Below are 22459 nucleotides of genomic sequence, written 5' to 3' on the forward strand. Positions count from 1 at the left end.
AATAATGTTAATATTGATTTCTTTGACCCATGACCACAAATGTTCCCTATAACCTTAACTAGGTGTTTTATTTTCATCAGAAAAAATCAATAAAAAACCTGAAAAGCAGATATTGAAAGTAAATGCTCATAGATGCTCGTTTCCTCATCGGGAGCTTCTCTCTCTGAGCTTTTGAGTCTTCAGCTCTGAAAATTAAATCATTTCAGAATCAGGACAAAGATTGAGCCTCTTTGTGTCAGGTCACATAGAGGTGAAATCACATTTTCAAGCATTAAATGTCAACAACCAACACTTTGAGACGCTCAGATGTGTTTCTGTCTTACAGCTTTTTGTTTTCATTTACATTATTGGCTTCATAAACATACAAATTCAGTCAGACATACAAATGGGAATAATTTTATGGGCAGACACAGAGACATGACACTCCAAAGCTAAATTCACAGGAAACATTGTGTTTCAAAGCAGAAAGTTGTGTTATGACCCCAGTAAAATAGAGAGAGAGTTGGTCAATGGACACCAGGGAGCAGAGGTCATATTTTGTTTCATGCTTCAGCAGAAAGTGTTCAGTGAATATTCATCGTGTCCTGGAGAAGAGTTGTTTTAATTTTTAATTTTGGTTGGTACCATGTTTTTAATCTTAATCAAATAATTAGTCCCTAGACTTAATAATAATAATAATAATATCTTTATTTATGTAGCCCTTTCAAAACAAATGTTACAAAATGCTTCACAAGGCAATAAAACAGACAGAACAGCACTAAGGAAGATCAAGAATAAATAAAATAATAGAATATTACAGAGATGAAACAAGGTGATAAAATCAAATGAAAACAATATAATAAACAGATAAAAACAAATACGTGCACACATGAATACATATCTACACAGAAACACACACATACATGACATTAGTACATCCTAAAAAAAGTAAGTTTTTAACTGTTTTTGAAATGTTGACACAGATGTTGACAGTCTGATGTTTATAGGAAGTGCGTTGCAGATGCTGATCCCCTCTGGTCACAACACTGAACCTGGAAACAATGAGGAGTTACTGATTAGATGATCATGTTCAGGCTCACAGAAGAGGTCTATTATATATTCTGGGGTCAGTCCAAGTTGGGCTTTAAAGGTAAGACATACATATTTAATATCATCTCTAAAATGTGAAGGGAGCCAATGCAATGATGCTAAAACAGGTGTAACGTGGCTCCTTTTCTTAATATCCATTAAAAGCCTGGCAGCTGAATAGTGAACCAGTTGTAGTTGTGACATTTGCTTCTGATTAAGGCAGGAGTGCAAAGAGCCGCGATATAGTCAAGTCTGGAAAAAGATAAAAGTGTGTACAACCTTCTCCAAATCACTGAAGGACAGAGAAGATTTCATTTTTGAGATGGTTCTTAATTGGACAACTTTCTTGACCTGCTCCTCAAAAGGTGAGATTAATATAACACCTACATATCTAGCAGAATGTGGGAGCCAAAGAGCTCAGCTGCTGCTGCTACAGTGTGGACCAATTAATAGTAGCTCTGTTTTTTTTTTTATTATTGTTTAGCTGCAGGTAGTTTTAATGCATCTACTCTTTGATTTCAGTTGAACAGTTTTGCAGGTGGGTTAGGCTATTTGTGGTCCTATAAAGGTTAAACTTAATTGAACCTTTAACCATAGAGGTGGCAGAGCAGAAAAAACATTCAGTTTGTATAAAACCCTCCGGTTTAAACCTGAATAACAACCAAGAACTCCCTTTGAAATGGTTCACTGTGTGTCTGTGCGCTCCTGTCAAACACACACACACACACACACAGAGAGAGAGAGAGAGAGAGAGAGAGAGAGAGAGAGAGAGAGAGAGAGAGAGAGAGAGAGAGGATAAGACAAGGACGTCAAGTAAGAATAAGAAAGAGCAGTGAGACAAACATGGCTACTTACACGGAGAGAAAGACAGGTTTTTAAGAGGCGGGCGATACCATTGATTCCCATGCTTTTGTCGGTTAATTAGACTTCCTGACCCCTTGACATCAAGCTGTGACCCAAACAGCCAATAAACCTATCTATCTATCTTGATAAAAATCTATCTTGAAATAATGATTAGCCTAGATAAGAGAATTTCATATAAGCAACGGAATAAACCAGTCCATGTCCCTCAGGATATAACATACTGATCTCTTGTCAGGCAGTGTATGGATTCCCTCCCAGACATGACAAATCGGTGATTTCTCTTAATTAAATGTATGTAGCTACACAAGTGTTTAGATCGATCACGCAGACGTTCACAGGATAATGTAAGAGAAACAGAGTCTGGGCTTGTAGACCTGCAGCACAGCTGTTGAATCATGTTTTCCCTTAATTTGCTGTGGGCTCCATCCAAATAAAACATCGCTGTGCAATGTTTTCATTGATGGTGCAGTTCTGGTTGATTGAGAGTATCATATGCATGCTCACAGATACACACACACACACATACACAAACACACACATATCTCCACCACCTTGTGTTGAGGGTTTCTGTCCCCCAGCGCGTTAAAAGGCGCTGTGGGTGATAAAAGCTCAGGCACACTTGGAGCTGAACCGCTGGCCGCGCATGAAAAGAAGCGCACCTCGCCGGACCCGGAGCGCACGGCGGAGGGGCGGATCTATCATGACACTGACATCTGCTCTCTGAAATCTCACTCATTCGCCAAGTAGCTCTCTTAGACAGGGGATCCCGGCGTTTTAGAAATTAATCCTCTTTTCATTAAAAGCTGATACATGTGCGCATGGTGCAGCAGAGGACTCCCCCGTGCGCCTTCGCTTCTCCAGATGGGTTGACTGAGTGAGAAGCACCGAGACCGGATGGTTCCGCCCCGCGGTGCAAACTTCGGGCTGGTCCAAACTTCGCGGCTCAGCCCGGTATGATCGTTTCCAACGTGAGCCTGAGCTGTGCGCACTGTCCCGGGGGAGGAGCCGGCGGCACGGCGGCGACGGCGACGGATGCGTACGAGGAGGTATCCGGTTCTCTGCCTCCTCCGTCCCTGAGCCCGACAGGGCACCTGGTGGTGGCGGTGTGCCTCGGCTTCATCGGCACCTTCGGGTTCCTCAGTAACTTCCTGGTACTCACGCTGTTCTGCCGGTACCGGGCTCTGCGCACGCCCATGAACCTCCTGCTGGTGAGCATCTCGGCGAGCGACCTGCTGGTCAGCATCCTGGGCACCCCGTTCAGCTTCGCGGCCAGCACCCAGGGGCGGTGGCTGATCGGACGCGCTGGGTGCGTCTGGTACGGGTTCGTTAACGCATGTTTGGGTAAGCCGGTTTTCATTCTTCTTTTTTTTTCTCTCTGGCATGTGTCAATGGAGATTTAATGACCCAAAGTAACACCTTTCCGCTCATTTAATCTAAATTAAATCTTATCTTTCTTTCTCTGTCTTATTGTTTCTCTTCTTCTCACCTCTAACAAGCGAAAAAGAGATTAAATATTGATTCTGCCTCTTAATTCCAGTGCCAGTCATAGTGGCTTTGCGTAATTTAGGATGTTATCCCATTAAGCTTTCTTTTATCAACATATGTAAGAAAAACTGTAAAGATCTTGTATCTTAAAAACGTTACGAACTCCTTACTTTTAATTTCTATACATCAGGCACATTTATTCTAAAAGATGTGATTTCAAGAGCATCAAGAGTCTCAACATGTCATCTTTAGATACATTTAAACATTTAAATTGGCAGAAATTTAAGGTTTTCAGGTGTAGCAGCATGTTCCTTTATAATATGATTGATTTGCCCTGTTACTGCATACATATACATACAGAATGTCATGAAGAAAATATGCATCTATCGCCTGCAGCGACATAAAACTCACTCAAATCATAACATGATTAAAACCCCGTTAACTCATTTCATTCTCCAGTTAATTTCAATTAACATCCTATTGCGTTGCGAAGGTGTAATGTGTTGCTCACTGCTGATTATATGCTCAGCTTGCAAACTGAGTTTTTTTTTTTTTTTTTTTAAACAGGAATAATATAAACTGCATTATGTCCCAGAGGTAACAATACACTTTGAGGAGGAAGATAGATGCAGAGGAAATGAACACTAAAAAAATCATAAAACATGGAAAAAGCATTTCTGATCATATTACATAATAAATCTGCTCTTGTTAGGCTCTTATCTAGATCCTCAGAGGTTCTGTGTCTTGTTCAAATTTGGACACGCAGGACTGTTGACAGAGCTCTTTGCCAGTGCTGGGAAATCTTTGACCTCTTTAGTTTGAGGACAATCACTGTGATTACTGCTAAGGATTGATTACTGTCACCCCCTCTGCTCAGAAACTAGGATCCTAATTTCTGAGTCATTGGAGATGATTATTGGGGGGTTGTGCTAGTTAGTGTTTTCATGCTCTTACTGAATTTAGACATTTTTACTTCTGCGGTTAAAGAACTCCATGATTGAGCGGAAAGGAACGCGAGTAATCAATCTGTTAATAGACTCTCGGTGCAGACCTGTCCTCGTCTTGACTCACCTTGTCATCATCTATCTCTGTCACTTTTACTGCTCTCTGGAGTTCACGTTGTTGCTCTTAAATCAGTTGTTTTCTCTGTGGAGTATGATGGACCTGCAGAAAGGTGTCTGCTCTTCTCTTTTCAACTTGTTTTCTCATCTTTTCCCATCAAAACGTAAGAATTCTGAGTAAATTCCTCCATAAGTCCACTATACAGCTACTGACGGGGTTACACAGCTGTCCAATACAATCCTAGATGCTACCAGCAACACCTTTCAACACGCTGGCAATTCACACTGTAATAAGACATGTACAATTTATATCTAATCTGCAGTTTATGCATGACCTGAAGAACTTTAGCTATTAATTTTGCAGTGTTTCACTGTGGAGCATGTTCAGGTGGACAGCCAAAGAATAAACAAGCAATAGCATTAAAACTGTATGTGAGAGGATCAAAAGGCTCAAAAGACCTGAATTAGATGTTTTAGAGATTGAATTCTGGTCTGGTCTGGTTATTAGCTCTCTAAGACTATTGGAGTGGACAGATGGGCACCCTGGCATCAATGATTGATGTGAGGACTTGGTGACTGATTGTCAATATTTTGGCAGAAGTGATGAGATAGTGGAAAAGCAAGGAGAATAATAACTTTTCCTGCCAAGTCAGGTTACATCCTTTTCTGTCCAATGGAAAGAATAATAATGTTTGGTATTTAAAGGGGATGTATCGCACACATTTCCAGGTCTATATTTTTGTTGAGGGGCTCTGCTGGGATATCTTTGCATGATTTATAGTTTAAAAAACTCCTTATTTATCTTATAATGGCTCTTATGCAGCCGCTCAGTTCAGCCTGAAACAAGCTGTTTTAGCTCCTGTCTCTTTAAGGCATCCCTATTTGAGCATGCTCTGTTCTGATTGGCCGGCTCCGGAGTCTACGTAAACAAACAGTGGTTTTCTCGCACTTTACTCAAAATGTTCAACTTCTCGAATACATCCGTACATGTTTGAGCCCAAATTCGATCCCAAATATGCGACAACGACAACTCAAACAACCTTAGAAACAAAGACAGCGGTTTGTGGGCAAGTTGGGGAAGTAGAGCAAACTTTGCTAACGCAGCGTTCAGAGCATGCTGATACCCTGACTTTTGACTTTCAGGGAGAATTTTACCTCAAGTTTCCGGTGCTTTTGACCATGTTTAACATAGACATCCAACATCAAAACAGTATAAAAATGACAGAAAATCACAAAAAGCATGTTAGGTCCCCTTTAAGTAGAGGTAAGAGTGAGTTTGAACTCTGCAGAGTTCACACTAGATTGTGTTTTAACTGGAAAAAAAATGCCACCTGAGGAGGAGATTTAGCTTAAATTGCATAGCCTCCTTAGAATGCCATCCTGTGTGTCTATTGGTCTTAAAGCACATTTAATTTTTGCAATAGTTGAGCAGTTTTTGCATTCAAGTGACTTCCCAGTATTTATTTGTTGGTATAGAAGTAGAAACTTTAGATAATGTAGCTAGGTGGGTAAAGCAATTAGGACGTTTATGGATAACCAAAGACATTTATAACATCTGATTAGAAGTGATTCCAACTGTGCTGAAGTGCAAGATTTCAGTATAGAAACTACAGAATTAAACAAAAATGTACTCCAAAAATGAGAACAGAAGCAACTGAGATAAATGTAATCAGCTACTTCCATCACTTATCAATATCTTACCAGCAGTCAGTCTAATAAGACTAATACTGTATCACCGCCAGGTCAACGAAAAAAGTAACATATGTACTCAGTTTGGCAGGAATAAAGTGCAAACAGCACCGAGACCTCTCATTTCACCTTCTGCCCATGAGAGAAAAGATATAATCCAGTCCGTTTGTTAATTTACTAATGAGACATTGTCCGCCCCACTGCAATTACCCAGACAACATCGGAGCTATTGTACCGTGCAGTCAGGCACTGTTGGGAAGCTGGTAATCAAGCCTCGGGTCACTCTCACTGGAATTAGATCTTCATGAGTCATTGAGGACGTTTTTTTTTTTTTTTTTTACCCCCTCCCTCCTACACTGTTATCCTCTCCCTCAAGCAGTCCACCATCATAATGCTATGATGGGGGGTAACAGGTGCAGGATAAAAGAGCACTTTTTAAACTGACTTCAGGGGAAACGGTGAGCATAAAGAGGAACACATAGAGTATGTTTACATGCACACATGAACCCAGGTGACTAGAAGAGATCATGTTATACAGCAGATTGGGCAATATGTTAACATACACTGTACCTGGATACTGTAAAATCCTTATATACAGTACAGGCAGGAGGTCAGTTACAAGATTTCTATCCTTATTTTTTAAGGGTATTAGTCATAAAAAACAGTCCATTATAAGTATTTTTTGATGTTGTTGTCAGACGATTTGGACTCACAGTGCAGAAAGAAGCACAAATTTTAGAAAAAGTCAACTTTTCAGCGGTAGATGTGGCTAGTTAGTATCATTTTAAGTGTTAGTTGGACTTTAAATACAATTATTTGAGGCTACTTTGCTACATTTATGTTGCTGTCACGGTGGTACTTTCCCTCTCTGAGGTTTTTTTGTCTTGCACATGCACCCATGTAAAAAAAAAAAAGAAACCTGGTTACATGTGTACACTCTCATGGATATCAGCTTTCTCTGGAAGAAATCTAACTGGGATATCAGGTCTTTCCAGTGGTTGAAGAAGTATTCAGATCCTTTAAAACATCCTGTAAAAATACAGTAGTCTACAAATACTCCATTACAAGTAAAAGTCCTGAATTCAAAATGTTATTGAAGTAAAAGTACAGAAGTATTATCAGCAAAATGTACTTAAAGGACCAGTATGTAGAATTTAGTGGCGTCCAGCGGAACGGACTTGGCAGAGATGGAATATAATATTCATAAGTATGTTTTAATTAGTGTAAAACCACCTGAAAATAAGAATTGTTGTGTTTTCGTTACCTTAGAATGAGCCCTTTATATCTACACTATTCTACACTTCTTTCACAGAGGCCGCAATATTGCACCAACATGTTTCTACAGCAGCCCAGAATGGACCCCTATAACTAGATATCACTAAATCCTACAAACTGCACCTTTAAACTATCAAAAGTGAAAGTACTCATTATACAGACTGGCTTCTTTTCTTTCTTTTTTTTTTTATCACTAACTAATACACAAAAGAACATTTTTAGGAACTTTTGGTAGATTGATAGTAATAGTACTGAATTATATTATATAAATGTATCATGTTTTTATAATGACAATAATAATAATAATAATAATAATGATAATACACTTTATTTATATGACACCTTTCACACACTAGTACAGCTCAAAGTGAATAACAAATATTTAAAAAAGGAAAAGAAAAGAGAAGACAATTTAAAAACAGTTAGAATATTAATCTGAAAGGTAACTAGTATCTATAAGTGACAAATAATAAATAAATAATAAATAAATATAGTGGAGTAGAAGTACAAAGTATAAAATGTAAATACTCAAGTAAAGTACCTCAAATTTGTACTTTAGTCCAGTACTTGAGTAAATGTACGTAGTTACTTTCCACTGCTGGGTCTTTCTAACTCTCTTCCCTGATTATGGAAACCAGGTTTCTCATTTACATGATGTTGAATACATCAAATTACTGTAGAAAACTGATAGTAACCTGGTTACCTGCAGTAAGTGCAAGTCAACACACTCTATTGTCCCGGAGGTCCAGCTGAGTGGACAACTGGGTAATACTCTAAGAAATTAATCAAAGAAATGGATGCGAAACAAATGAGAGAAAAAGAGATGGAAACAAGGAGGGAGGCAGAGGTAAAGTAGAAAGTAAAGAGGGACGCTGGGAGAAAGAACATGAGGGTAATAGAGAAAGACAGAGAGAGAGAGAGACTATAGAAAAGACAAGAAAGGAGAGGGAGAGAGAGAGAGAGCAAAAAGCAAGAGACAATGAAGGATGATTACCTCCTGTGCTGACTCAGGTCTGGGACATTGGGTCATTTGTTTTACCATAAATCTATTCTGCGCCACCCTGGAGTTGGGTGAAGAAGAATCAAGCCTCAGGTGAAAAACCCATTAAAATGCATGGTGGAGAATCAAAGTGGGCCATGTTTGAATCAAAGCCAACATTGGGGGCAGATATGCTCCCGAATCCCCACCAGGCTGAGAGTAGAGACTGTGCAATCATTACAGAAAATGAATAGAAAAACGGTTGCCGTTAAGAGAAGTTGGCCTGTTGCTGAGGTAGCAGACCATTCATATTAAAAAAAAAAAAAATCCACTTCAGAAAGCCGGAAAGGTCTTGGGTGTCATTAGCTTTAAGCTTTGTTTACCCAAGATTACTTTAGAGTAGACATAAATCAATCTCTGTTTGCTGATTACAGATAATAACACAATTATGTGAAGATCACAAGATCATTAAATCAATTATAGGGCAAGCAAACAAAACATTAAAGCTGCACTGATCAATATTTTTATGTTAGTAATGGATCAGACATATGTGTAACGTTAGAGGGGCCACTCAACCGTTGCAGTGTCTCTCAGCTCTGCACAGCATTTTAGCCTCTTTTAGCTCATTGTTTTGGATTTCAGGTGCACAAACTCTGCTCTCAACAGAGCGTTACCTTACGTTTTCAGCAAAACATCTCTAATATCCTACTGTGTGCTACCTGCTGAGCACCAAACTGCAAACAGACAAAGTTAGCAACTAGCTGGTGAACATAATGGATCATTTAGCAGCTAAAGAGCCAGATATTTTTCTCAGGAGTTGGAGGCGACCAAAACAGAGTTAAAGGGTAATGAATACTGAAGAGAAATAGGACTCCTTATGAATGCTAAATATCCTATTATTTGGTAACATGTTTGACATTTTTTAAGGGTTATAATATGTCAAATATTGTTTCAGTTTGTTCCAATGTCTCCAATTGGCCAATTAATGATTGAATGAAGCTTTAAAATAAGTACATTGCAGCGTTTTGTCTTTTCTTAAGCAGTTTGTTACAATTGGTTCATAACCTTTTCGGCTCATGACCCTTCGTAGCCAAGCAGTCTCCTCTTGCTCGGTTATGAAGATCTCGACACAGGTTGCATGATGTCTCAACAAGAGTGATGCTCCCATCTCAGATGTGTAGCCTGTGTAGGAATATTACAAGAAAATGCATACTTATAGTTGATTAAAAAGAAAAAACACAATACTATTTGATACATGCTAAAAACACATACTATAAATGAGCTTTTTCTTATTTCCAAACTTATTCATTATCCAGCAACTCTTCTGATTTATGCCATACAGGTGGTGATATTTTACTCACACTAATGTTGCTACCTCTATACCCTAATAATTTTGTTTTGTGATGTCTGTCCATCCTGGAAGAGGGATCCCTCTTCTGTTGCTCTCCTGAAGTTTCATCCACTTTTTCCCCATTAAAGGTGTTTTTCTTTATTTGAATCAAGGGTCTAAAGATAGAGGATGTTGTATTGCTGTACAGACTGTAAAGCCCCTTGAGGCAAGTTTGTGATTTGTGATACTGGGCGACAATATCACAAAACAAATACAAACAAAAATTGACTTGTTTTGAATTCATGTTGTATGTGCAGGGTTTAAAAAATTCCTGACTTTGCCGACTATTAATGGAAGTATCAAACACTGAAATGAACATTAACAAAGGTTTTTTCTCGCTGTAATCATTCTCACTGTTCTTAAAGGCCATTAAAAGATCCATTTTTAATGTGCTTTCAAAGTAAGTGATGAGGGGAAAAAATCCACAGTCCTCATTTTATGTAAAAAGATATTCAGAAGCTTATCTGAATCTAATATGAGGCCTCTGTCGTCCAAATTAGTCAAATGAAGTGGATGGTCCTGTCTTTGGGAGATAAAGGCCTGGATGAGCACAAATTTCCTCCAGTTAAACAGCAGCAAAACTGAAACTCTGCTCCACAGACACTGCACACCAGATTCAGTCATCTCCCGTACCTCATCTCACCTTTGAGGGCCAGGACATCCTCCTCAGTCACTAATCTGGGCGTTAGGTTTGACCCCCAGTTGACTTATGATGACCATATAAGACATCTATGCAAAACCTATTTCTACCATCTCAAAAACATCTGTCGCTCCTCTCTAACCCAGTCAGATGCAGAGAAACTTCATGCCTTTATCTCCCCAAGACTGGGCTACTGCAATGTGTTCTTCACAGGGATCCCTGGCAGGAGCATCCAGAAGCTCCGGTACATTCAGAACAGCGCTGCCAAGATCCTGATGAGAGTGCGAAAACACGAACAAATAACACCAATTCTGTTTTCATTACACCGGCTCTCTGTCTCCTTCAGGATTGACTACAAAGCCCTGCTGCTGTAGTGGAAAATTGCTTGATCACCCAAACACACACAAAGGGAGCATTGTCAGGTTTTGAAACAATACAATCAAACAATACAATCAGAAGAACAATGCATCATATTTCTGAGAGAGAGGAGATACCACTTAGATTTACCTTCTCTCTCTCTCTCTGGTGATTTGGCACTCATATAAGTTCTTCAGTACCCCTGTATAGGATCAAACATACCCATAGTTAACCCTAAAGGTTAGTGTACGACCCTCAGATAGAAACAAAGGTCAAGAGTTCAACTAGTCAAGGAGTAAGATTTCTTCTCAACCATATATGCCAGAATGACAGCACACAGGTGTGGACCAAAGCTGCATCTGATGACAAAGTGACACTAACACATTGACTTAAAGAACAAACAACAATGTCCTCTAAAAACTTGTCAGATCAACACATTAAAGAGACATAGAAATCTACATCTTACCACTGGCTCAGACAGAAGTACAACAACATAAACTATCTGTTAAACAGAGGCTAAATAACTTACATGTGGTCAGCTATCTCATTTTACACAGCAAGGAGCTAAGTTTAAAATAGACACAGTGTGTAGAACAGGTGCTGAATAACAAACTGACCACTTAGTTTGAGGAACAACCTTTATAAAATATATACATAATATATACAAGAAATACATCAAATGATAACCACTATTTAAATCTCTCTCACACTGCTTGCATACAAATCCATCAACAGACATATGCCTCCATACCTACAGGAACTGAACCACAAACCTCCACCCGCACCCTCAGATCTGGCAGCAGCTTGCTCCTCCAGGGCCCCCAGTACTAAGCTCCTCGCCATGGGGGATCGAGCCTTATGCTCTTGCTGCATCACGCTTGTGGAACAGCCTTCCTAACCATCTGAGCGCAGCAAAGACCCTACAGTCTCTTTTAAAAAAAGGCCTAAAAAAAAAATCTCTTTTTCATCTTAACTCTCATTACTATTTTCTTTATGTTGCGTGTACTATATTATTAATACTGCAGCACTTTGAGTTTCGCCAGTTTTGTACATATTTCCCTCTTTTTTTGTTATCATCTTTCCTCAACAGGGGACACAAAGAGGCACTTTTGTACTAAAAAAGACTTGAACTTTGGAAGACATCCACTTGATTTGACTAACACAGACAGCTGAAGCTTCATAAACTTCAGATAAACCTTTAGATACATCTTTTGCACAAATGATGGACGAATATCTATATATAAATATATATGAATATCGTTTTCAGACAGAGTTAAAAACAATATGAACCCATCCTTTAACACGGTATGTTAATTAAGAATCTATTTGACCCGTAAGGGTAGACCTGTAGAGTTTGCAGGCTTTATCTAACTAGAGTGCATCAGTAATGAATAGAGAGAGCTCTTATTCCCTCCTCATCCACCTGCAAACACGCTCACACACATATTCACAAAGCTTTTACACTGATATTCAACATGCACACACTTACTTATTACTTACTATTTGCTATTCAAAATGTTCAACACATTTCGCGCCCACGACCCCGGCCTACTGTCCAAACCAAACACGCTACGGTGTCAGCCAATTAGGGACCTCTGTTACGCATCAGCGGTGATTGTGTGTAATCAAAGTCTCTGTTCCCGGTAGACTCGGTGTGACAGAGGTAAAGTGCCCCTGAACCACCACTTTAGCCGGTATATGCTGATTAGCCTTGATTTAAGACTTAGTCACCTCAGCAACAATTCACTCCAATCGAACGCATTCAACAATTAGCAATTAATATGTAGAAAAAGATTGCACACGGCCGCGCTGCTGTCTGCCTCCGCTCCAATGCAAATCAGTGTTTCGGGGCATTTTTGTTTCATTGTTCATTCTTCAACAGGTAACATGGCCGCTGATGATTTAACAATCCATTAAGCTCACAATTCGAGTCAAATCACGCTACAGGGCTCAGAGTTTGATCCATTCACGATGCTTTTAATAAAGTTTAACTGAAATTTAATAATGTTTCATTGAAAATAAACGATTAAAGTAGAAAGTTTCTTACGTATTTTCATATAATGTGCTGCTATTATTTTTAGAATTGATTAATTGTGTCATTTTTCAAACAAAAGTGCCAAAAAAGTGAGAATTTGCTGCTTTTCATAGTCTTACAGAGTCTGGAGAGAAATACAAGTAACTGAAGTTTAGGGCTGCAACAAACAATTTATCTTAATTATCAATGGATGAATTGTTTTGTCTTAAAAATGTCAGAAAAAACAGCCAAAGGTAATGTATTCAAATTGCTCATTTTAAATCAACCAACAGCCCCAAACCCAAAGATTACAGTTTCCTTTCATATACAGCACCAGTCAAAAGTTTGGAGACACTTTCCCATTTCAGTGAATGGGAAAGTGTCTCCAAACTGACTCACTGGGCTCCAATTTTGAAAAAAGCTGCTGAATGGTGCTCCTTAAAGCCCCAATACTGGAAGGATTGAGTTGTTATTGTGGTTCAGCTCCTTTTTATCATGTGAAATATCATGCCATGATTTAACCTTGTATGTGTTAATTAATTCTCTGTATTTACCCTCCCCAGGCATTGTTTCCCTGATTTCCCTGGCCGTTCTGTCCTACGAGCGTTACTGCACCATGATGGCAACCACTATAGCCGACGGCAGAGACTTCCGCCCAGCGCTGGGAGGGATCTGCTTCTCCTGGCTCTACTCCGTGGCCTGGACTGTCCCTCCGCTGCTGGGCTGGAGCAAATACGGGCCCGAGGGTCCCGGCACCACCTGCTCGGTCGACTGGAAGACCCAGACACCAAACAATATCTCCTACATCGTTTGCCTGTTCACCTTCTGCCTGGTTCTGCCGTTCAGTGTCATCCTCTACTCGTACGGCAAGCTGCTGCACGCCATCAGACAGGTGCGATTCTGTAAATGTAAATGTTACATGAAGGAGTTTGTTCCAAAGTGAGAGAATTAGCCTTTGGGAAAAACATAATGCTGACTCTGTTATGAGTTATAAATCCCTGAGCAGTTTTGTTTTTTATTAAAACAAATTCCAGCTGTCTGGATTTGTGCCAGTAAAAGCACTTCAAGGCAGATTTGAGATACAGAAAAACACCAGAGAGAAAGTGTTATCATAAGTGCTTTGAATGCACACCAGTAGTGCACTCTTATCTATCACTGTCACTGTTATCTGTGACCTTAACTGTATCTGTAAAGCCTTCAGCCAGCCAAAAATGCTTTGAATCTGGGGCTGCAAAGTTGACAAGAAAAGGAGAGAATATTCGTTGATACATTTGAAACCTGAGAAAAAAAAAGAAGCCACACATCAGCTGACCATCATCTGGTCTCAGCAGTCCCAATGGGCTTTGACATCTCAACACGGTGATCTATTAGAGCTGCCGGCACCAATTTCTTCTCTTGTCCTCTGCACTATTTCTGACTGTCGGGGCCACTGTGAGATTTCTCTGAAGTTCCTGAAGCCATTAACCTGACGCGCCAGATGTTTTTTTTTTTTTTTTTTTTTTTTTTTTAAACAGAGAACCATCTGAGAAGTTGTCCTTGGAAACTGTTTGGAAAAGGGCAGGAGGCACTTTTTAAAAAAAAAAAACTTGGCATGTGATTGGATAAACCATCTGTCTATCACGGCTAACTTCAACCAATCAAATCAATGAACTGTATGATGTAGTAAGAGAGCGCCGAAGAGGAAACAACAAGCCGCAGTCTGAGGAACTTTGAAAGCTAGCAAGCAGGTCCGTGTAGCTAGCTATGTAGTTATATAACTACTCTCCAGTTCTGATATAACTGATGCTATAGCAGCATTTATGCTAACCTCTTCAGGAGCCGCCATTGTTGTTTTCGAATGACCAGTCACTTCCTGCTCTCATCACACCTAAACCCCACCTGTAGCTGCCAGTAGTTCCTCATAGGACGCTGATTGGTCTGAACACCAGTGGTTCGGCTACAAGCACTTGAATCCTGACCAGATGGATTCTCGTGTGATCTTGCGAATCCAGCCACCTCGCAAAGTAATAAAGCCACATCCTATTCGCAAGAACAGTTGACACACTGATAGATGAAATAGTTAAGACATGATCCAATTTGTGCATAACAGTCATACACAAACTACCCAGAAATTGCTCTCTGACAAGGTTTTTCTTCTCCTCCTACGTTTTCCCCAACAGGGATTTCTGCTCAGTATGCCATGCATAGATTTGAATCACCAGCAGCCTAACTTTAGCATTATCTCTGTGTTTAATGAAGTTTGAACTTGTGAGGTTGCAACAACCCCCCATTCCAAGTGTGCAGGAGAACCTACAGTGACCATGAAACTCACCAAAACCGCGAAAGGCCCTCTCTAGAGTCTGTGCTTGGTTTGTCTATTCTGGACTACTGTAGAAACATGGCGATGCAACATTGCGGGCTCCATGGAAGAGAAACTGCTCCATATGTAGATATAAAGGGCTCATTCTAAGGTAAAGAAAACGCAACAATTCTTATTTTGAGGTGATTATACACTTTTATATTATATTCCATTTCTGCAAAGTTTCTTCCACTAGATGCCACTAAATTCCACACATTGGACCTTTAAGCTACAATTAGTGGCTCGTTTGAAACTTTAATGTCAGGACTTGCATGATACAAACACAAAGGAGAAAGGGTGAAAGTTTGGGAGAAGGCACATAAGGTATGTCATTACAAGATGCAGTTTATTTGTGAGCACACATGCTTGCTTAGAAATAATGTATATTTTCGTTTCGGGTGTGAACTTTCTCCCCTCACTTGACTCATGAATAAAGTATTGCTTCGTACTTGAAACCAGGGATTTTGATTGAAAGAAAAGTACAGCAGAGAGAAACTAAACAGGAACTGAAACTATCAACCACAAAGTAATATTTGCAAAAACACGGCTACAGAGTTATCTTATATTAGGATAAATGGCAGCCTAATTTGAAAATGCACCTTTGGCTCATATATGTGAAAGTTACTTCTTGACCTTGGAAATAGTTAGAGATTCACTGTTCTATCTGCTCCAATATAGACCTCATTAAGCAGATTGGATATCGGCCAACCCCGACAGATCCACATTTAAATACTTTATTATTTTCCTGTTCTGCTATGCTCATTTGCTGCTGCGAGGTAATTTGGTTGCATTAAGCTGCTGCTATTACTCATCACTTCCTGCTTAACAATAAGTGCATTGTAGTGTGAAGGCAGTGTGGTGAGCATTTACTGTGAAACCACAAATGGTGACAGGGCCATTTGTGGTTAGCTAACATTACCAAACATCAGCTCAATATATCTTTTTCTAAAAGTACACAGAACAACAAAGCTTCAACTGGTGATTTATCACCTCGTGGTTTTTAAAAGTCGATATCTGTTCACAACACCAGTTATCCTAAAGCACAACTTGTGTGTGTTACATGTATTAGACAAGTGATCTGTCCTCAGGTCAGGTATACATTTAACTGAGGATTAGGGATTATAACGACGCACCCTCATCTAGGTCAGTGTAATTAAAATATGCACACGCCTGCATCTACATCTCCACTTACACTTAAGAACTTATGTTTTACACTCACAGCCTCATGATAAGTTGCATAAGAATGATCCCAATGAGATGTTATACAACACTGTGGATCAACTGTGTTGTGTTTAAAATGCTTGGTGAGAGGAATTAAATTTATTTAAGAGATTTGATGGATATCTGAATCGGTATTAGGAGAGAAAATCTCTATGATCTGTGGTCCACATTAGCTTTTGCCAGAGCTTTCAACCAGATCTCCTGGTTGTCGTCAGCAGAAGGAGTTTGCTCATATATTCTTTCTATAACACAGACGTGACCAGACTAATGTTATGGCATATTGTGTTAGTTCAGACAGAGCTCTGAAGTCGGACTTTCATATAGATGATTTGCATCAGCTGACTCAGTGGCTCATTCATCAGCCTGTTAGCTGACAGGTAACATCCAATCATAGTCATACAGGTGTAAAAGGCAGCCTTTATAACCTGTTACTTCTCACTATTACTGTGCTGATATGCTACCTCCCCCACCTTAACCTTCTTATATATTAAAAAGGGGACATATAATGCTTTTTGTAGGACCCAAATGCACACATAGACCAGGAGACGCAGGAATGGTTAAGGACAGTTTGTTGTAGCTTGAGTTGAAGATGGTTCTGATGGCTTAGCTGAGTGTTTTTTGGTTTTGGATGTGGCAAAGGGGCTGGGAATGGCAGAGCAGAGCAGGCAGAGGGGCTCAAGGCAAGGCAGAGCAAACAGGGGATCCACAATCCAAACTGGCAAACAGCAGCTGAAAATGAGGTTGACGTGGCAGGTGTACTGGGAGCTGGAGTGGTGAACCTGAGGCACAGGCAGAAAACAGAGTTAGCAGGTTAGCAGGAGGTCAGAGAAACAAACAAGTAGCTTACAAGAACCACATTGGTGACTGGGTGATCTGGCAAAGGCTGGAGAGATGAACCGGGGCTTTATACAGCTGTAGCTTGTGGAGTTGATTAGTAGATCAGTTGCAGGTGCTCAGGTTGAGTGGGAGAGGGAAACCAGCAGGCCAAGCCCAGCATACGTCCCCCCCCCCCAACACACACACCCACACACACAAACACAGAGAGAGACAGACTGGGCACAAACATGAAACACTAGGAAGGGAAAACCATGGGAAAACAAAGGGAAGGGGGGAGTATAACTGATCTCCTAACATTTTGTGATTTTCTGTCATTTTTATACTGTTAAACATAGTCAAGGTTCCAAATCTTGAGGTGAAACATGTAAAACTGCTCCCTGATAGTCAAAAGTCAGGGCTTCAGTCTGCTCTGAACACTTAGTATGAAAAGTTACCTCTACTTCCTCTTCGTGATGACATAAGATTGTTCGTGTATGCCCACAAATGGCCGTCCATTGGTAGACTATTTTACTAAATTTGTTCCACAGGTTGTTCATGTTGTCCTCACATGTTTCAAATTGGATTCGGGCTTGAACATGTACAGATGTCTTTGAAAAGTTTATATTTTGAGTAAAGAACAAGAAAAGGAAGTGAAGTTGTTTACCTCTGGAACAGGAAGCAGGAGGGGGACCTTATAGAGACAGGAGCTGTTTCAGACAGAGGCTGAACTGAGGAGCTGCATAAAGAGCCAGTATAAGATAAATAAGGAGTTTTTTTTAACTGTAAATCATGCAAAGATATTCCAGTAGAGCCCCAGAATAAAAATATAGACCTGGAAATATGCATAATACATCTCCTTTAAAGTTTTGTTGACTTTACAAAGATTTCAAGTTTATGTATGTGTTTGTTAGGGGGGATCAGTTCTCTCAGTAGATGCTCGTCGCCGCCCAGATTCTTTAAAAGCTCCCTTAAATTGCAGAGTCCCCCAAATATAAACATAAACATTTGCTATAAATGGCCGCTTGCCTGGCGTAAGTGCCTTCGATTGAAATGTTGCTTTTGTCGGCGACATGCTGCTAAAATTACAAGTAGTCAGATTTTGCAGGCTCAGTCTGAAATTACAAGATGAGATGAGTTGGGAAAAAAACAGGTAAGAGAAGGTCAGAAGAAAGTTGAGAGCAGCTGAGAGAATTTCAAAGACTCGAGTAAGAAAGCTGAAAGTAGTGATTAGGGATGGAAGTAGAGAGCAGCGCAGAGTTTCTGTCTGCAGGCTGGTGTTAATGACAGGATTACAGACGACTAATCACAGAAGACAAAAACTCATCATTTCATTTAACTGTGTTTGTCTGTGAACTGTATGCATGTGTGTGTGTGTATGTGTGTGTGTGCAGACCAGGGCTGTACAGTAGCTGCCACTGATGACACCGAGGGCGTGTCTTCATATTGTTTCTGGGGATGCAGAGGTTTTAATGACCCAAGGAGGAGTTTACATCCTACAGTTACACACAAATTATACGTGGTTGGTTTTGAAAGTTCATTGTAATAGTTTTTATACTCAATGTCTTTAACTTTTAAAGCAAAAATGATCATGTGTGGAAGGTTTTAAACAGGTTGACCATCATTTTAGGAGATGATATTGACAAAAAAACATATTTGACTTCAGTAATCTTAAATCCTGTGTGACACTTTTTGCCATCAGTCTGATTATACTATAAGTATTATCTCTCATGTCTCATATGTTAATATGTTTGTCAGCTACATGCATACAGAGCTCACTGTTTGCCTGTGTGTCACACATCTTCTCCTTACTTTGTGTGGGATGGTTAAATGTGTTTGTTCACAGGCCATAAACTGCACTCTGTTCATTTCTGTGAGCTCTGGGTGTTGATGTGTTGATGCTGTTTGCACAAGAATTTAATTTACCACACCATTTGCTGGTTCCTGCGCTATGCCTCTGTGGGTTTCTGTCATGCCTGCAATCACGTTGAAGTTTTCTTTGTGTCTTTGTTTTGTCGAGCAGGGTCTCCACAAAAGTATAATTTATAGTTTTATAAAAAAAAGTTAAAATTTCCTCAATATTGCAACTATTCTTGTATTCCTCGGAGGAAAGCATGAATCCACATCAGCTGTGCAAAAACGTATATTACTACTAAGAAAACTAATCATTTCTCTACAAACTCATTCTAGTTTTCAAGTGGATGGTTTATTATGTTACTCGTGGGAGTTCACTTTTTTTTTTTTTTCTTGTACTATTTTCAAGTTCATTTGAGATTTAAGTGACAGTCAGAATCCAAAATAAGAAATATGTTTAAATCACCTCAGGCTAACATGAAAATATTCATGTGACTCAAGGATGATTATGGAAGGAAAAAAAGCACAACGGTTCAGCCAGCGGTGATGAATTATGTTTAATCAGATATAAGTTTTGCACTTGAGTTTTAGTTTAAATCTCTTTATGCACAAGATGATTTCATATCAGACAGCATACCAGGCACCTGAAATTAATTTGGGCAATTTTCACTCAGAGGGGACGGCCTGCTCTTCGCAGCTTGGATTTGACCTTTAGACTGGTAGGATGGCTGCATTTCCTCATTTGGTGTAGTTTTCAGTGCGGCAGATGATTTCACATCTGCTGGAAGTCATTAAATGCTTTAAGATAGATGGAGGATTAGAGAGGGAGTTGAGACAGAGAAAGTGATGCTTCAAACTTGCTCGTTTAGCCGACGATGCCTTTTCAATTAATTAAACGGAGAAACCGAGGAAAACGGAGCCAGATGTAGTGAGAATTCTCTGTGTCTTCTTGCTTCCTGTCAGTTAGTTTAGGAGCAGATGGCAAGTATGTTGATGGACACTCATAGGTGTATAGAGGAGGAGAAATAAACACAGAAAAGTGAGATGGGATGGTTAAATTGAAGAGTTATGGCTGTGGTTTTCTAGTTTATCAGGTTGGCAGCCAGATCCTTTTATCATTATGTTTTTAACGATACAGGTGAGAATTGTAGACAATACACAAATATTCTGAGGTTTAGGTTCACTTTAGGTGTGGATGTGTATTTCTGTATTTGAGAAGACAATAGACTTTCTGCTAGAAATACTCTCCCAAACTGACCTAAAGATATTTTTCTGGTATTTTATTATATTCTCAGGACCTTTTGTGTGGCTGTAGGTGACTATAAATCTTCCACAGCTCATTTTACTCTCGGAGTACCTCAGGGATCAATCTTTGGCCCTTTACTAATCTCTGTGTACATGTTTACTTTTAGGTTAAAAAAAAAGCACCAAATCATTTTCCATTTCTATCCTGACGACTCCTAAATTACTCTATTTCATCTTTTAATTTTATTTGTTCAGTTTTATTTTATTTAATCATATTTGCTTATATTTAATTTAACTTGGATCTATGCATTTCTCAGTTCTCTGTTTTTTGTAAGAGTAGCACAGAGTAACTTAATTTTGAAAGTTATTTCTTTACAAAGAGTAGTGGGAAGAGAAGAGAGTGGGAAGTTACTTGTTTTTGCTTTTTGGGGGATTATTCTATATTTTTAATTTATTTGCCAACCACTCTATCTTTTTAAAGCTGCTGTGATAAATATTTTTATGGTAACAATATATCAAATGACTATGTGCAACAAGTGCAGCTCAGAACTGAAACTCATAGCCAACTCTGCAGTTCCTCTCAGCGCTATGTAGCGTTTTAGCATCTTTCAGCTCATTGTTTTGGTTTCACAGCCCACAACTTCACTGTTCTGGTTAACTCTCACTGCTCTCATCATTGTAATTACCAGGCTCAGCAGGGAGCTGTTTTTAGTGGGAAAAATTTTGATAAACCCTCTGTATGTTACCGTTCCAGCATCAACGGCAGGCACATAAAGATAGAGACTAGCTGGTGATCATTTTAGAGCATTTAGCAGCTAAAAAGTCAGATATTTATCTCAAGAGTTGGTGGGGACCAAACCAGAGCTAAAAAGAGAGTAAATATTGGACTCACATTCATCACGACTCCAAATCAATGAATTTGTTGCACCATGTCTGCTGGATATGTAAATAGGCAACTGTTTGCTAACACATTATCACCTTTATAAGGTAATAATATGTCAGTGTTGTATTTACCACTTATTGTGGTAATTTATGCAGATTTAAAGAAACCATATGGTGTGTTGTCATATCACTGCATAATGCAACACTATACTGGTGTGATTTCTTTGAGCTGGTCCAATTCAGTAGGTGAACCACTAACTTCTAAGCAAAACCAGTTCAGTCGCATTTTTGCTTCACCAAATTAACTGCTGAGTAAAATAAATAACTGAAAGCAGTGTGCAGTTTTAGTTTCACATACTAATGACATTGATGGGGAAGGTTGAGAAGGCTGTTTGTGATTTTGTTGTTTGATAAAACCCAGTTTTTGCAGAGTTGTCAGATAAGCGTCTTTGTCTCATGTATTTGTTTTGTGTTTGCGAGTGCCTCAGGTGCTTCAGGTTGATTGGAGTTGTATCCAGCACAGTTTAACAATTGATTTTAATCCTCAGTTCAAGTGGCAATCCACTCCAGGTTATTAAGCTATCATCCAAAAATTAACAAGTGATTCGACTCATTAAAAGAAACACGTTGCCAGAATCTGAAAACAAGAATTGTTCAGATAACTGCTTCAGGCAATGAACTGGCAATCATCCTAATCACTTTCACAGCTTTGTTATGATATGATGGTTTTATTATCTAATGTTGTGTGAGGATATTTGGGAAAATTGTTGAGCAACCACCATAAAAATCTGACTTTATGTGGAGGAAGACAAGAGAAAATGCTCAAGGTGATCCAGATTGGCATCAGGTGGTCTGCACACTGTATATACAGTATATTCATGGATTTGTGTGTGTTTCCGTTTGCATGTGTGTGTATTATTGTCTTTTGGCAGCCGAGGTGTAAGGTGACCTGAGGGAAAGATAATCCTCAGCTTACACAGCATGCATTTTTCTCACTTGCAGGGCACACACTAACATCTCCATACACAGAAAAACTCACCTGCAGAATCTCTTTCATTTCTCTCGTGCATGCATTTGGTGTGTGCATGTGTCCATCTGTGTGTGTATATCTGTCTGCAGCTAATCTCGCATACTACTGGACCCATCAGTCCAATATTTTTTTGTGCACATTTCTAGCTGTATGCTCAAGTACCTCTTGTGGTTGCGGTGATTCACAATTGTTGAAAAATCTATTTTATAATGCGTTTGACTCCTCACTCCTCTTTACTGGCCAGTGATCAACAA

At 39.5% G+C, this 22459-nt stretch overlaps 1 protein-coding gene across 1 annotated transcript in view; it reads left to right on the forward strand.

Moving 5' to 3' along the window:
• The first annotated feature begins 1992 nt into the window (after window positions 1-1992).
• The window catches only part of tmtopsb (teleost multiple tissue opsin b), a 36388-nt gene continuing 15921 nt past the window's right edge, over window positions 1993-22459 (forward strand). Inside the window, exons 1-2 of the mRNA XM_067578222.1 lie at window positions 1993-3273; window positions 13386-13714. Of these exons, the coding sequence (XP_067434323.1) occupies window positions 2886-3273; window positions 13386-13714 (717 nt within the window). The 5' untranslated portion in view covers window positions 1993-2885. The remainder of the gene's footprint in view (window positions 3274-13385; window positions 13715-22459) is intronic.

Source organism: Thunnus thynnus, chromosome 21, assembly GCF_963924715.1.
Source record: "Thunnus thynnus chromosome 21, fThuThy2.1, whole genome shotgun sequence".
NCBI classification, from domain to species: Eukaryota; Metazoa; Chordata; class Actinopteri; order Scombriformes; family Scombridae; genus Thunnus; species Thunnus thynnus.